The 18282-nt window shown below is 40.5% G+C and overlaps 1 protein-coding gene across 1 annotated transcript in view; it reads right to left on the bottom strand.

Annotated features, from left to right (window-relative positions):
- The window catches only part of PGM5 (phosphoglucomutase 5), a 75188-nt gene that overhangs the window by 18337 nt on the left and 38569 nt on the right, over positions 1 to 18282 (bottom strand). Inside the window, exon 7 of the mRNA XM_069001855.1 lies at positions 7958 to 8073. Coding sequence (XP_068857956.1) covers positions 7958 to 8073 — 116 coding nt within the window. The remainder of the gene's footprint in view (positions 1 to 7957; positions 8074 to 18282) is intronic.

Raw genomic sequence — 18282 nt, forward strand, 5'->3', positions numbered from 1 at the left:
CCAAGTAAGATCCAAGACCCCTAGCACTCAGTAGATACTGATGGCAGTTAAATAAGCTAACAGACTCAAGAAAATTGAAGAGGTATCAAACATGTAGCCATTGATCTGGCATAATACTACTAGTTTGGGTTAAAGTTTGTTGGCTGCAGCCTTGTGGTTTTCTGTCTAGTCACACATTATTGTGAGTAGAAAGCAATAATTCAGAAGTTTTGTTTACTGCATGAAGAACCTACTGATTATGGAGGCCACCAACTGAACTATCCATCCTTAGAAGATACTTAATAAAATCCACCAGAGAGGAATCTAAAAACTCTTAGGCTGAAAACGTGTTTTCTGAAATATTCTCCTTCCCCAAACAAAAAAATCCTGTTGCAGCAAGACTGCTTTGCAGAGCTTGGTTTTACATAACAGCCTGCAAAGTCCACACAGTCATCTGTCAAAACGGCTGTGTTTTGCTACTGGCAGAGGACAGTTCCCATAATATAAATTGATGCACTGAAGCTGTTAACCCTGTGAAAAACTGTCAACATATTAAAGGCATATAAGGAAAATAACAAGATGTGCAGAGAGACACCATGATTCCTAGAGTTCAGTCTTCCAATCACTGCTGTTGCCTTGAACTTGCAGTCTGTCTTCTTGGGTGAGAGCAACTATCAGGGTATCAGCCTGTGCTCATACGGATTTTCTAAGAGTCCATTGTCCTGGGTCTGCCACAGATCTGCCTGCCACTTACGCTTCTTTAGTTACATTCAACCTCAACACTCTGAATCTAACATTAATCTTAACATTAGCTTAACTACCACAGGGTTAAATAAATGCAAATTGCTATTCAGCACAATATTCAAGTTGTACAAGAATGATTACTGAACACTTGCTGATGAGGATAAAGATTTGCATGAAGATTATGTGTCTATGTCTATCCATTAGGCATTACAGAAAACGAGGACATCGAACACTGTAGATGGATTTAAGAGCTGAGACAGTAGCATGCCTTCACATTTGCAAAGTAGCTATCATGACAGTAAGAATATCTCTTTTCTGCCACTTGTTATCTGCTTTGATCTGTAATCTGCGAGCTCTCTGCAACAACAGCAGTCTCTTATAACAACAGCCAGAATTTAGGGCTGGTTCTTGAGGAGCTGCTGCAAGAGGAGCCCCAGGTTACTCTGTTCCCAGCTCCAGCACTGGGTGCTGTGAAAGCATGGAGTGCCAACCAGTCAGAAGAAAAAGGGCAGGGTTATTTATGAGCTCTCAAAGCTTTGCAAATAGCTTTGATAAGAAAGGAAAACAAATGTCCCTCTACAGAAAGTCAGTCCTTCAGACACTCAGGTCACAGAATCATAAAATTGTTTGGGCTGGAAGGGACATTCCCTCTCACCTTTTCTACTCTCTCGTTGCAGTAATATGCTAGATTACTGTAAGGATATCTTCTACAGGAACACCAGCAGTATGTCCTATGGATAATAAAGTCAGCTTACTTGTAGGCAAAGCAGACAGCAGAGTCACAGTCATTGTCACCGAAGCCAAGAGTCTGTTCCCAGATAATGGTGCAGGCTTCTGCCCCTGCCACCAAAAGAGAAATCTAGAATAGAGCTGTCTCTTCCCTCCCAGCAAACATTGTTCCTCTGGTAACAGCAGAAAAGGTCATCACATCGCCATGGGGGCTGGGGACGCTCAGGGGACTGGGAAGAGCGGGGCTTCTCTCGAGCAGCAGAGCACAAACAGCCAGGGCCTGTCCCAGTCCCACTGCCCCACAGCAGGGCAGTCAGAGACACAAGGGCAGACCCAGCTCCGGGCAGCAGGCACTGCCTTGGACTGGGGATGGAAAAGGCCAGGCCAGGAGGTGGGAGCATGGTCAGGCCTGGCTTTGGGGAACCCCTGTCCAGGCACAGCAGGGCTGTGGGGAGCTGGAGACTGGCCCTGGTGCAGCACTGTTGGGGCAGGGGCTGACGGCCCTGGAGGTGCTCCTGGGTAGAGTGGGGGAGCGCCGGGGGGCCAGGCAGGGCCCTGGTAACAGCAGGCTCACCCCGGCATGGCTGTTGCTTTTCTTCTTAACCTGCCTGCCTCTCCTTTCAGCCATTCATCCTTAGCACAGAAAAAATTCCATTTCGCCTAAAAAAGTCATCTCTGTTGCCGATTATCACCAGCCACTTAAATGGCTTAAGTGTCTCAACACACACCAGCAGGAAACGGAGACATGGAAATGAGCTTAACCCCTCAGCAATTTGTTCCCATATGAATGACCATTTATTCTCCTGCTATGTAACACTCTGCAGACTGCTGGCCAGCAAATCATACAGTGAAAAGCACTGCAGTTGTTCAGCAAAATGGTCTATACATCATGACAATGGAGAAACAGGCTAAGCTGAACATCAAAAAGATGCATTCTGATGTAGCAAACACTTTAAGTACATTTAATTGAACCAAAATGTTCTAGTGAAACATGGACAGAAGAATTTCTGAAGAGCTCTTTGCTATGTTCTGAGCTTTGTTCTGGTATGGCTTAAGCCCATAAATCTGTGTAAGGAGGGCTGAATAGACTATTCTTCATATACATTTAGCAGATTTGGCATATGTTCTGTCCTTGCATGTTCCTCAGAGGACAGAAATTGTTGCTTCTCTGGAAAGAGAAAGCAGTGGGAGAAAGTAATCCAGAGACAAAAGTCTGGATAGCTAGAAGCAACTTAACTGCTCCAGAATCAAAAGTCACAATTAAAAATGCTAGCCTGATATGAGTACAGGGACAATAATCCTGTGTGCCCAGAAAGTGTTTCAGTTTGTTAGTCTGAAAAGAAGGGAAACTGAGCACATCCATCAGCATGGTTACTGCATGCAAATATGTTGTTGTGTTTTCTGCCCTTCCTTCTTTCAGCAAATTAAAATCAATTATTGCAATTTTGTTACTCTGATTTTCACCTACCAACATCTGTATGTGTTATTGCTAGCTCTCTCTTAACTTAGTCCTACAGCCCAGCTCACACCGTAGTGACTCTAGGGAGGGAGTTTATTCTGCTGCCTCAGTTCAGCTAACTCCATTCTTTGCTTCACAGATCCAATCAATTTGCAGAGGCAGATCTGTCCCGTGCAAAGGGAAGAAGGAAAAGGTGCCTCGAAGTTCTGTATTTCTGAAATTGCAATACTGTATTCCCCAATTGCAATAGGGGCTCTGAGTAACCTCAGTATGATTCTCAGTGCTACTTTTAATTGAAACATCACAGAATTAAGGAATTCCTGATTCTGTTTAATGAGCTAAAGCAGAAAGAGACAACAGAACAGAGGAGGCAACAAATATTTTTTCTAACACTTTATATTTAATTTTCCATTGGTAAGGGAAATTATAGTAACTGCAAGTGTTTCAACAACTTATTTTTAAGTTAATTTGTTATTTCTCCATATAACAGTAGCAAAAGTTATTTTTTACTACAGTAAATTGCTGCATCCAGACTCAAGTAAACAACCTGGGAAAAACTCTCAGAGCATGTTCCCATTCATAGAGAAATAGTCAGCTTACACAGTTTTAGACTGAAAAAAGTCTTCAGAGGCAGTAGCTTGAGAAACAAAGTAAAGTCATGCAAATGTGTTCAATTATGATTTTTCTACTATTTGAAAGATGTCTATCTTTATCTGTATCTGGGATATCCAATTCTGACAGGGGAAGCAAGCTTTGTCGGTCATATGCATGAATAAAAGGTAATTACTTTTCTCTAGTTTAGTAATCCCTGTCTATCACTGTGTTCTCTAAATGTGATTTTAAAACAAGAAAATCACAGGAGTACACAAATTCACAACAAATCATTTTGTTTTCACATACTTGAGTCTCACAAATTTATAATCCAGCAGTCTGAAACTTAATGATATTTTAGGCAAATGGAGATTTAGGGACATTCTGATCTGATAATTTATTCAAGTTAATGAGATTATTTTAGATTTGTATTACTGCAACAGACACCACCAAACAGCTCTTTTGAGGCTTTCATTCATTTCACTAATAGCATATTTTCATATTCTCCTCTAGGTTCTTCCACATAATCTTGCAGGAGAAGGGGGTTGATGTCAATAGAATCTGGAAATCTGGAGATGAAGCAAGCAAATTTAAGAAAGTTGTAGCAATTACTGAAATGGCTTAAACTGCAGAGAGATAAATCAGACACAAAGTTCTCCTAATCCTGATTAATAGCTTGCTGATGAAATTTAGAAACTAATTGCTGCTGCTGAGGCCCTCCTTTGAACTCTGTGCTGGGCATTAGTCATAGAACCAGAAAGCTACTAACCTCATTTGACAAGCTCCCCACACTGCTACAAAAATGGAAGAAGTTTTTAAAGCATTGGTTGAGCTCCAAGATCAGCTGCCAGAAAACAAGTTTGGGAAATACAGCTGTATGGGATATTTTCAACATCTTTTCTCCTTTTATAGCAGAAAATCTGCTTTTATTTACTTGCCAGAGCAAAGTCCCTTTTGTTATAAAACCAGGGCTCTGTATTACTTGGTTCCAGCTAGGCTGGATTACCTGGGTACACAAGCAATTGGTTTCCAATGCAGTTTGATGACAGAAGGTGGATTTTTAAAACTCCCTCCTCTTATACAAAGCAGTAAGTTTCCCACTCCAATCACTATATCATACACTTATAAAAATATTCCATGCTGAAAGCTAAAGAAGTGCCAAATTTCAGTTCCCTAAATAGATATGATTGGGCAAAAGCTGTAAAATTGATTCAAATGCCCAATACTGGCAGAAACATGTGAGGGTCACACAGCTTAGGACATTACTAAAAGATTCGCAATAAGGTAAATATTTACTGCTAAAAACAGCTCACATTGCTAAAGTACTGGTCATCTACAAACCAGACTATGTTTTACAAATAAACCTCCTGGCATATAAGGACACATTTCAGACATCTGCGTTGAATTGAAAGATGGTAAGGAAATTGAGGCAGTGAGAAAACCAAACTTTAGACATTGCAGCCATCGTGTAATTGCCCCGTAAGTATTACAGAATCACAGAACGGGTCAGGTTGGAAGGGACCACAACAGGGAAACCAGTTCAGTCTCCCTGCTCAAGAAGGGTTATCCCAGAGCACATGGCACAGGATTGCATCCAGATGGTTCTTGAATGTATCCAGTGAGGGAGACTCCACAACATCTTTAGGAAATCTCTTTCTGTCACATATTTTTTTTTACACAGCAACTACACACAGACTGAGGAATTTAAACCCTGTGCTCAAGTTTTCTAGATGCCCATGGGATCATATCTCGAGTGTCCAGATTTGCCTTTAGATGGAATTGGATAAAACTGGAGGTCAGGAGGCTTTCTGCACTGAATTGCTGCAGGTACAACAAAGTTAATCTGATCAGAACATACTGGAATGCTGAGATACTGCTGCAGACCAGCTCTCCATGCTGGCTAGCAATATGTTGTTCAAGCACCCTTAGCATTCACAAGAGACAGGATTTATCAGGAATCTGAAAAATTGGTGATAGGATGGAAGAACCAGATTAATATAAAGAACACAGAGTGCTAAGGAATGTAGAGACTAGTTTGAGGTCAGGAGACGGGAGCTGCAAATTTGGAAGACAGGCTGGAGAACAGAACGCTGTTGTTTTAAGGCCTTACAGAAAGACAGAAGCAAAGAAAAAAGTCAATGGCAAGAGAAGAGAGAAGTCAGGGTTATTTTATTGCCTATCTAGAGGCAAATCCTAGAGGCACTTCCTTGACCTCCCTGAGTGCTTCTCTTCCCAAATTCAACCACTATCAGATACTCAGGATAATAAAAGTAGACCAACAGAGATCACAATGTCCCCACTGTTACAGTAGATCAAAACACTTTATTTTTATTTCTATGCGACTAATCTCCAGGGCTAAAGTCCACTGGTACTTGGGACAGCCTTTTTAGCAAGACCTGAACATGCTTTTGCAATGTGAAAGGGAAATTTGATGTTTGTCTTTTTTTGTAACTGCATCATAAAATTTAAATGGCAAGTTTCCTCAAAAAAAGACATCGCTTCTACTAAGCAACCAATGATCCCTCCCTTCTCCCTCACACAACAGCATCTGAAAGAGCCATACTCAACATCACCAGATGAAGATGGCCTAGGAGACTAATTTCCCAAGCAGAGACAGATCTGTGGCAGGGGTTTGTCATGGCATATGGCACAGAGAGGCCACTCCTGTTTGTTTTACATACCTCTACACACAGGCCTGCATGCAACAGGAGGTGCTGCACTCTGTGGGCTAAGGTAGCTAGATTACTTCAACCCATAGGAACTCATTATCAAAACTCTTACAAGCTCCGTCCAGTTAAAAACCACACTTAACTTTCCTCAGCATGACGATGAAGCCAGGAGTTTTTGTCTAAATAATGTGGGTGCTAATGAGATCATACTGATGTCTCTACACCCACACAAGTTTCATGAAAGTTTTGCATGAGCAAGAAGAACTTCAGTATTTAGAAGGAAGGGGTACATAACTGGCCCAGTGAAAAAGTATTGAAAAGCAGTGAGAGCTGAAAATAACCTAGTTCACACCTCTCGTGGGTTAATGGAGATACAGTTCAACAATACACAACAAACAGCAGTATATTCTGAAAGATACAAGATCTCCCTGCCCTTCTCCCCCCAAATTACATCTCTCTCAATGACCTCACAGAACACCCTGCAGAGGAAGTATCTATTCAAAAGATACATTCAAGGTAATACAAACCTGTGCCACTCACAGCAAACAGTGGAGGCATACAGTTTGCTACTCATGGGACGTTGGCTCCCACTGACAACAAAAAGTAAATTAACATTCATTATTAATTTAAATTCTCTTCCTTTTTACATGTAAGACCCAAAGAAATCGAACATATTTCTGGTTCTTCCATCACAGCCCATTCAGATATAAACAGTAAACAAGATAACACATGAAGTGGCATGTCTATGGCTTAAAGGTATCCTCATTTTCAAAAAAAGCAGCATTCTGCTCTAACTGACCCCAACCAACAAACTTAATACTTGACAAAGTCAATTAAAGCAAATGAAATTTGTAATCAACTTTCACTGCATGGTAACTAATTTTCTATGAAGAGCTGCAGCCAAGGAATTACACATTCAAAATAGAGAACTCCATAGAACTCACATCAAAATATAGAATAAACTATTAGCCAGGCAAATTATTATGTTATTCTGGTCTGTGCTTTTTCAGAAAGACTTGTAATATAGCCCTACTAATAAATAAGAAGGAAGAATTTCTGTGCCAGAATCCAGGAAAGAAAAAAAGAAGCACTTTGAAATTTATTCAGTTACTGTCATGAACTAAAACCACATTTGTGCAGATTTACAGACTACACAGTTCAACTACTTGCTCTAATGCTTACTGTCAATACTATATTTCTGATGGCTCAAATTTGTCATTTATTCTGCATTCTGTTGTTTGATTGGTTCTTGTGACAGATAAGGGAGAAACACCTAGGGAAAACACAGATGCTGACATGTAACATGACACTTGAGCAATTTATCTGACACTTATGCAATTGTGATGCTCCAAAAAGAGATGCCTGCAACAGTTTTGTTCAGATGTACCATCAGATATACCAATCCTCATACTTTCTACACCTAATTACATCAGGAAAAAAAAGTGGCTCCCATACAGGCAAAATCCCACCAAATGCCATTGCAGTCTGTGAAAGACTTGCAGTGGAACCAGTGAAGCTTTTCTGACTTATGTCCAAGTCAGAAGAGTGTGCCAGGCACCTCCAGAAGCTGTCTGGACAGTAGTTAAGACTGCTTGCCGCTTCTCAATATCCATTTTTCACGCCTCAAGGTGCTGGACACCACACTTACAAGACAAACCTCATGACATGAAGAACAGAAAGTTGGTTCAGCATGAGACAGAGCTAATTTGCTAATTCTTTTGGGTTTGACTTGAGGCATCCAGGAAAGATTTAAAGTCTTGGTAATTTTTGATGATGTATTACTTACCAGTGCCAAAACTTTCCTCACCACAAAGGGAACAACGTCCAGAGTCCATGAGATTTGAAAAATATCTCCATCCTGCTGGTGTCTCATACACAGGAACCTTCATTACTTTTGCCACTCTGGAAAACAAACAATAAAACACCACATGATTAAGACAGTGCTTTTTTTTACATGAGGTCTGAGGTCAATTGAGGAATATTCTAGGTCTCATTACATCTCCTGACAGGTGCACTAGAAGTAGAAAAAAAATCCAAAACCAAGAACAGAACACCACGATTCAAAACTGATCCTTGTCTCAGCACCTAACTTCAACCAGAATCCAGTTATGTTTATACATTAAGTGTAGTATTTTGGAAAATGTAGGACCTCAGTTCAATAGGCTTTACCAGTATCTTTCTCTTCTTACTGAGCAAGAAAACACATAATGTAAGGATGAACAGTTTTGTTATACTAGTATTTTAAATGGAAGTTAAAGTATTATGTTGGAGCACCTTCCTTTAAAAAATACAGGTGGTGAATATCAAAATGTTTGAAAGATACTTCTACTTTTTGTAATGCTTTCAAAGGCAAGACAATATAGGAATGTTTCCATTATGCAGTATGTTCTTTAAAAACCTTCCCCAGTCTCAACCTGAATCTGAACTTACTTTCCCTGTCTCCTCTTACGTAATAGATTAAATTCTCCCACAATGTGAGTGATGTGCCAGTATTTTCAAGAAACAAAATTAACCACCTTATAAGCTGGATGTGCATTCTCTTCCCCAGCTTGTTAACTGGTAAATATTCCTGTTATAAACTATAATGAAAAAAAAACCTTTCTTGGACTATAAAACAAGAAAGAAAAAAAACCCACCCAGCAACTCTAAAGAACTCTAAATCCCAAGATGGGATTTATGCAGAACAAGTATTACCAATCTTCTTGTTTCTAATTATATTTGGTGGTTTTCATTGTGCACTTAAGGTTTTCAGAACCAACTGTTTTATAATATAAAAAGTAAGAATTAAGATACAATGAAGCAATCTGACCAACTACCAAGGACCCTACGACTGCTTCAACTAACATACCTAACAAGATTTCTTGAAGTGAGACAGTTTACTTAATTTTAACTCCAGTCAAGCCAAAGCAAAGCAGATCCATCAAAGGTGGATTCAACACACTTAACATAATCTGTCTGAAAGTATCAAAGTGAAAGCAATCACCTTTATGATCAACAGAGAGACATCTGTTTTCTGATGGCACATCTCTCTGTCTTAAGTGCATGAAGTAGATGGGATAAACTGCCCAAATATGCCAGCACTGACCCCTTCAAAACCTGGTACATAAATATATCCAAACTACAGAATCACAGAATCATCAAGATTGTAAGAGGCCTTAAAGCTCATCCAGTCCAAACATCAACCTAGCACCACCATAATCACTCCAAGTGCCACTTCCAGACACCTCTTGAACACTTTGAGAGAGTTAACTCTACCACCTGCATGGTCAATTTATTCCAATGTCTAGCCACTCTTTCAGCGAAAAAATCTTCCTAATATGGAATCTGAACCTCCCTGTGCACAACTTAAGCCCATTTCCTCTTGTCCTTTCACTTGATTCGTGGGAGAAGGGATTGACCCCCCACCTGGTTACAACCTTTACAGGCAGTTGTAGAGAGTGATAAGGTCCCCTTCAGCCTCCTCTTCTCCAGAATAAACACCCACAGTTCCCTCAGCTGCTCCTCACAAGACTTGTGCTCCAGACCGTTCACTAGTTTCACTGCCCTTCTCTGGACATGCTCCAACACACCTTAGTATCATTCCCTGAGTACAGGGGGACAGTCCCTGCCCTGGTCCTGCTGGCCAGGATGCCACTGGCCTTCTTGGCCACCTGGGCAAACCCTGGCTCATGTTCAGCTGCTGTCACCAGCATCCCCAGGTCCTTTTCCTGTGGGCAGCTTTGCAGCCACTCTGCCCCAGCCTGTGGCACTGCCTGGGGTTGTTGTGACCCAAGGGCAGGATCCGGCACTGGGCCTTGTTGAACCTCACACCATCGGCCTCAGCCCATGATCCAGCCTGTCCAGATCCCTCTGCAGAGCCTTCCTGCCCTCCAGTAGTTCAACACTCCTGCCTGATGGTGTCATCTGTGAACTTACTGACCATGAACTCTATCCCCTCATCCAAATGATTGATAAAGATGTTAAACAGGACCAGCACCAGTACTGAGTCCTGGGGAACACCACTAGTTACCAGCCACCAACTGGACTTAGTTCCATTCACCGCCACAAGTGGTGACACGACAGTTCAGTCCTTAAGTGTTCTGTCTGAAATTTTTACACTGTTAGCCTGCTCTATTATAAAGTCTCCAAATCAACTCTTCCTTTATGTAAGAGTACCCATTGCTATCTAAGTTTCCTCCTATTGAGCCTACGTGTTCATTTTTGTACTTGTATATAACATCTAAAATTAGTGGGTTTTAAATGACAGACTAAGAATTGCTGATGTTTATTTGAAAAGAGCTAAGAATGTACATGAAAAAAAGAGTATTATGAAAATGTTTAATCCTGAACTCAGATTTCATACCTCTAGTTTAGAGGTAAGGGTGGGTATGTACCTCCTTGTGTTTATACAGCACTACATATATTATTGACCCTTAGAAATGCTGCTGCATAAAGGAGGTTTCACAGGGCACAGCTGAACAGGCTCTGCAAAAAAATCAAGAATGTAAAAGAATTTCATCTCTGTGTGACAGTAACTTCAGGCTGGAAACAGGACTGTACTGCCAAAAAGAAAGAAAACAATAAATCAGAAGGCAATACCTAACATGCTGGAAGAGCAAAACCAGTGCTCTTGAGGTAGCCTAACAATACAGTTGGCTTGCAGAATTGCTGCCATATCCTGGTACAGTTTTTGGAGAAGGAAATCCTTTCCGTTTCACTTTTCTATACTCCTCTAGCTGGGGAACAAACAGCTGGTAAAGGTAAGATGGATTTACCTTTACCAGCACTAAAGCCTTCCAGAGGCTGTAGCTGTTTTCAAAGATTTCTATGCACTAGGCTAGCAATGAAAATACAAATGTTGTTTCTGTTGGCATGTGGGCCCACTTTGTACAGAGTTTATAGTATGAATAGTTCATAGTAGGAATATGACAGATGGTTCCATGCAACTTCTTTTTGTTGTTGTTGTTTTTGGCTCTTAATACTTTAACAGAGTAAGTAAGTAGAAGTACACTGAAAATTAAGCATACTCCTTTTTTACTGACATTTTTCTGAAATAAAGAATCATCACTGGAAGTCTCAATAAATGCAGAATGTGCCTTTATGCAGCCTATAGACATTCAAAGTGAAAAATCACTCCAGAAAACATGAGGGGGTTCCCAGGGGAAGTTGCAAAAATTCTCAAAGCTGCAGACTCCGAGAAATAATATGCTGCATCAGATCAAACAAATAATCACACAAAATACAGGAAAACACCCTCAGAGGACGGAAACTAATATGTGACTGTGAAATTACTAGATCTTCAAAGCCAGGGAAAACAGAGATTAGATTCAGGAAAGGGGAGGGATTATTAATGCTCCTACATCTACGTCTTTCCCAACTAAAAATATGACTGAAATTACTTCAGTGAGGTAAAAAACAAAAAAACAAACAAACAAAAAAAAACCAAAATGAATCTTCATTTACCAAAACTTTTTTTTCACTTTATATTTACCAATCTGCTTTTTTATAGACAAAATTACTAAATCAGAGCTTTCAATCACTGCTACAACAAGAAGCCAGATTTTTTTTGAAGACTCTACCAGTTGAGACTGGTAGAATCCCTATGGAACAAAATCTGGAAATTAGTTTCTGTGTACTGCTGAACTGAATGTTTCCAGCACTATTTAATGGAGCATATGGCTTCATGACAGGCTTGATAGATGCTAGGCAAATAAATGCTTAGGACAAGGGTTTCAGGAACTTGCAACTCTGCAAGAACTGCTGATGAATCACAATAAGGATTTTTATCTCTAATACATCACAGGTCCATTAATTACATTTTACAATATTTTTAGCAAGGTATGTTCACAGGGCAGTTCAATCAAGATTATAGATGTACAGCTTTTTAAGTTTCTCTTCTGTATACTTACACTAGAATCCCTAAATTTGGGGAGTTAGATATGTAAAGTCAAGTAGTTAAGAATTTGTCTATATAAGATCTCTTGATGAGACAGGATACTACTTCTCTCAGGAAGTGAGTCTTGGAACCAGTACTGCAAAGGGTTTATATCATGCAGAGGTCTTTCATAACAGAGTAAATTTTATGCATCCTTATATATGTATAATACATCATCAACAAGATACTGATGCAGCAGTGCACCTCTAAGGGCAATACCTCAAGCTATAAGCTTTCATGTTGTAGGTATTGGCTGTTAAAAGGCCTGACTTCATGGATGGAATATACTTCCAGAGCAATTCAAAATAAAAAACTGGGAAAAAATATGCCCTGTAAATAGGTTCATCTTCCTAGTCTATTTGAAGTGAAGGCATTCTATTTATGTCTAATCACACAGTTGATATACCTGCATTTATATGTTCCATGAGTATGAACTGTGTAGAAAGAATACAACAAACTATGGACATTCTGGTTCTTGTCATCTTGGACATTTAATGGGACTGACTTCAAACACTACTCTTGCTTGCCTCCTTTTATTGTAAGTGCTCACTACATCAATGAGATTATACAATAAAGTTTCTTCAGTCTGGATGTAGCAGTAATTACCCCTTGCTAGACTAGGAAACAGAGTATTTACATTTGGAACTAAACTGAAAGGTAATCTTAGTTATAACCCTAGAATAACCTTAGCTAGTCTGCCCATATCAGAACTAAGGGCATTTATGTTCCCAGGATGCTGAAATACTAATTAAGGAGAAAAAATTAAAGAAGAGTGGACTGTACTTTTTGCAATTACACATGTTATTTAAAACTATATTTTGTGAATTTTTAAAAGGCAGGAGCAGATGCTTTTAAATGTGAAGATAACAAAATGAGTTAAAACAAAAGTATAAATTCTTGTACAGTTATGTAGTTAAATTTACCCTCCTGCTGTTTCAGTTTCACAGTCATTTTTATTTTGAAGACCTAGTCCCACACTACCTATACCAAATGCCCATTTTTTATTCAAACATAAGGAGAATGCATACAATGCAACCCCAAAATGTAGTTTAATTTCTTCTCTAGTAAACAGAATTATTGGAGAGTTTAGTACCAATATAGAATGTTAAGCCAATTCTTGAACTCTACAATAAGTCTTGCCTAAGCATGAGCTGGCCAGTTCATAATAAAGGTAACAGTGAACATAAGTACGGCCTTCTAATAAAGATTAGAATTTTAAACATTTCCTGACAGAAAAAAAAAATAACAGCTCATTCTAATATTACTCCTGAAAGACCTAAAAGACTAATGGAAAACTTACCTTTCTTTACCAGGCAACTGGACTACTTATTGTACAGCGGCACACCTGAATATCCCAGGTCTTCTTCCTTATACTTCATAGCCATCTACATGTCACCTAACCAGGAAAACAGAGGGTACAGGACTCTTGATAGTCCTGATTATTTTCCTTGGAATTCTAAAAATATTAGCCTGCTTAAATTGTGTAAAAAGATAACTTTCCCTTAAAAAAAAAAAATTTAAAAGTGTTAAAGATCTTTGTGATACCTTTATTTCAGTTTTCAGTAGAGACAACAGACTGTTTTTCACAGATAGGCTAATGAAACAAAGTGGTCCTTGATGGTATCTCCCAGACATGTGGTCTTGCACTAGCAAAACACCTCTGACATCAGCAGAATTACCCTGACTTACATTCACAAGAGTCAGAGGGAAGTTTTCTCCAACTTAATCTCTACAATGCCACAAAAACATCCCGATGAATATAAATCGTTCAGATACAACAGCCTGCGGCAAGCTGACGTTCTTATGCCAGGGAAACTCTTGTAACTTCCAAGAATAGATCAGTCAATCAGACAGAATTATCCTGCCAAAGTTGTAATGCCTGTTCACCACAAAGATAGAGATCACAACACTGGGGGAAGGGCTTTCTTTGACAGGTCTCCTGAACTTGTAAAGATGCAAGTGACTGGCTAAAGTTTTGTACTGTACTGAAATGCTCTCTAGGGTAAACTGCAGCATCATGTTCATTCTGGAGTCTTAACTTGGAGGAAGAAATAGGTATTCATGAAAGAAACACTAGAGAAGCAGCTATATTGCATGTCCTTGTCTCTCATCTTCCACCACCTGAAGATCAGCTGACATGTGGAAGATGTTCATAGGGACCTGGGTGAACAGGCTTCAAAACACTGATTGGTATTCCATGGATACATTTATTTTCAATCTGTGGGGCCAGCACTTAGGTAAAGGAGGTGCTGTAATTCAGAGAAGAGCAAGTTTTACTCTGCAGAAGGGTAAGCCCTGACAGGCGCTAACAATCAGGAACTGAAGGAATTTGTAGGACAGATATGTGGGCCACTGAAGGATAGTGTGTTGCAGCAGCATTCCATAAGAGATCAAACCTCTGTAATGGTTTCTTTCAGAGCTACTATGGCTGTCGAAGAAAAAGGTTTCTCACTAGGTCTTCTAAATCTCTACTTAGCCACTGAAGTAGTCTATGTTATCTGATCTCCAGCTGATAAAAGCCTCATTTGATTTTAGGTCTGAAGCATATTTTATTTCAAAGACAAGACTATTATTTGACTGAAACTAACAGAAACTGGTTTTCTTTCCACTTCTGTAGTCCTTCCTCATGCAAAGAATTAAATATATCTCAATTAGGGACCTGCATATGATTTATCAACAAAATAATTTCTCTAGCTGAAAGTAAGTCTTCACACAGTCTAACCTTAGCCTACAAATCTTTCTATTTGATATTTTACTGCCTGAGTTGCTTGGATTTTTTTCTAATACTCTGGACACTTCTGAGGTCAACACAAGTGATTTATGTTTGCCTGCATCAATTTTGCTATCCCTTTATTAAAGATACTGGGTTGGCTGCTTTCTAACCATATACTACAGACTTTGCCTTAATTGTACTTGCAACCAGACCCAAAATTTAATGGGTTCATTCTTTTGGAACACCCTCTTCAACATTCAAATTTCTCCTGCAAAAAGCACCAAACTATTTTTTAACTTTATTGACATAATATTCATTGCCTGATTAATCACTGAGTCCCTATCCCATTCTCACTGCATGATATTTCCACTTGTTCTCTCTTTGATCTCCTCTTCCTGATTCTGGAGAGCTCTTTGCTACTTCATTTTTCAATTTCTGAAGTCTAATTAATCTCACCTTTGGTCAGTTCTCTCTTCATTCTCATTATTTCTTAAGATGGAAGAGTCATGAACCAAATGGTTGTAACTTTTTTTTTAGTCCCATCGCTAAGTCTTTCCTTTTTATCTATGCAACTGCAATAGACTGTGAGAAATTCACAGTAGGAGCAATGACAGCACCAGCACTGGCACCAGCTATAACAAGAAATAGATGTTCTGCTTCTGGATGTTTTCACTCTGTCTGCACCACCTTCCCTTAAAAGGCTTCAACCGCACATTGTGCAAGGAGCAGAACTAAAACAAGTCACCTCCCTTATATGGTCAAGTATTACAGTGTAACTCCTTCCCAGTCTTTAATTTATTAAGCAAAAAAGCGGTGGAATGCTAAGCCCTCGCACACAACACAGATAACCAGGACACATCACTAAGATAAGACATAAGCTGTCACATCTGGCAAAGAGGCTGTCAGGACCGTAAGGCAGAGAAAAAAATAGGTAGTAGAAAAGTTCCTTTACTTTTTGCTTTCCAGCATACTACATCTCACAGACAACAATCATAGTAAAAGAAATCATTAAAGAAAAAGCATCTGGAGACACTTTAACTATGAAGCATCTAAACGAGTTAGGATTTTTTTATTTTCCTTCTTCCCAACCCCTGCAATGTTTTAACTACAATACTTATGCAGGTGGAATAAAGGCGTTCAGGGGTAGTTTCTGTCTTGAAAACCAGTAACTTCAAGCGGATTTTTTTTTGGCTGACAATAGTCCTGAGTAATGGATTGCTAATAATTGCAGAAATCATCAATAAATTCTAATCAGGACTACGTGAATTAGCTTTCTAACGACAGAGGCTTCTGGCATTCATGTAACATAACCGGTGCCAACAAGCTCTTCCAATATTTTCCCCTGCCTCTCAGTCTCACACTGGCCTTTCTTTGTTTTTGAAATCTTTCAACAGCAAAAACTAAAAACTGCCCTAGCAAAAAGGCAAAGTCATAGAATCACACAGTCACACAATCATAGGATGAGTTGGTTTGCAAGTGACTTTGAAGATCATCTAGTTCCAACATCCCTGCCATGGGTAAGGATGCCACCCACTAGACCACGTTGCTCATAGCCCCATCCAACCTGGCCCTGGACACTTCCAGGGGTGGGTTGCCCACAACTTCTCTAGGCAACCTGTTTCAGTGCCTCACTACCCTCACAGTGAAGAATGTTTCCTATTATCTAATCTAAATCTCTCATGTTCTAGTTTAAAAACAATGCCCCTTGATCTATCACTTTGTGTGCATGTCGAAAGCTGTTCTCCATCTTTTTACAGCCCTCTTTAAGTATAGAAAGCCTGCAGTGAGGTCTCCCCAAAACCTTCTCTTCTCCAGGCTAAACAATCCCGTGTCTCTCAGCCTGTCCTCACAGGACATGTGCTTCAGACTTCTGATCACCTTCATGGCCCTCCTTTGGACCTGCTCCAACAGGTCCACATCTTTCTGGTACTGAGAACCCCAGAGCTGGATGCAGCACAGCAGGTGGGGTCTCACAGTGTCAGAATGCCCTTCCTCGCCCTGCTGGCCATCCCTCTTATGACGCAGCCCAGGGCACAATTGGCTTTCTGGACTGTGAGCACACATTGCCAGCTCATGTCCAGCTTTTCATCCCCAAGAACCCCCAAGTCCTTCTCCACAGGGCTGCTCTGCTCCCAATGAGTTCTTCTCCCAGTTTGTACCTGTGTACAATCTGGGATTGCCCTGACCCAGGGGCTGCACATTGTGCTTGGACTTGTTGAACTTCACGAGAACCTCAGGAGATTCTCATGGACCCATTTCTCAAGCTTGTCCAGGTCCCACTGGATGGTATCCCTTCCTTCTGTTGTGTCAACTGCACCACTCAGCTTTGTGTCATCTGCAAACCTGCTGAGGGTGCACTCAGTGTTACTGTTGATGTCACTGATGAAGATATTGAAGAGCACCAGTCCCCAGACAGAGCCCTGAGAAACACCACCCCTCACTGGCCTCCACGGGGACATAGAGCCATTGACCACAACTCTCTGTGTCCATCCAGCCAATTCTTTATCCACTGAATAGTCCATCCATCAAATCCATGTCTCCCTGGTTCAGAGATAAGATGCCATGTTGGGACCATATCAGAGGCATTAGACAAATGCCTAGGTATGTGACATTTGTCGGTCTTCCCTTGTCAGCCATTGTAGTCACTGCATCATATAAGGCCACCAGGCTGGTCAGGCACAATTTGTCCTTAGCAAACCTGTGCTGGCTGCCTTGGATCACCTCCTTGTCTTGCATGTGCCTTAACACGCTTCCATGAGGATCTGCCCCATGATCTTCCCAGGCACAGAGGTGAGGCTCACCAGTTCGCAGTTCCCCCTGTCTTCCTTTCTCCCTTTTTTAAAAATAGGAGTGATGGTTCCTTTTTTCCAGTCTCCAGGTGACCATTATAACTTTTCAAATATGATGGAGAATGGCTTGGCAACAACATCAGCCAACTCCCTCAGGATCCTGGAGTGCATCTCATCAGGCCTTATAGACTTGTAACTATTTAGCTTCATCAAGTGGTCTCATACCTGCTCTTCACTGTCAGTGATGGGAACATTACTCCCTGAGACGCCACACGGAGGTTCAGGGACTTGAGAGATGTGGAAACCCTGACTGCCAGTGAAGACTGAGACAAAGAACTCACCTCAGACTTTTCCATATCTGTTTTCATCACTTCTTCCTTCTCATTCACCATGGCGTTTATTTTCTGGCCTTTATTTTCTGACCTATATACTTACAGAATCCTTTCTTGTTATTTTTCACATCCCTTGCCAAGTCCCATTCCATCCGTGCCTTAGCTTTCCTGATCCATCCTTACATGTCCAAACTGTATCTCTGCACTCTTCCCAGGTCACCTGTCCCTGCTTCCAGTGGCTATGCACTTCCCTCTTATTCCTCAGTTTGAGAAGCATATCCTTGCACAGCCATGCCAGTTTCTGCCCTGCACTCTTTGATTTCCTAAACACTGGGATGGAAAGCTTTTGTGCTCAAAGAACAG

The sequence above is a fragment of the Aphelocoma coerulescens genome, assembly GCF_041296385.1.
Source record: "Aphelocoma coerulescens isolate FSJ_1873_10779 chromosome Z unlocalized genomic scaffold, UR_Acoe_1.0 ChrZ, whole genome shotgun sequence".
NCBI lineage: Eukaryota > Metazoa > Chordata > Aves > Passeriformes > Corvidae > Aphelocoma > Aphelocoma coerulescens.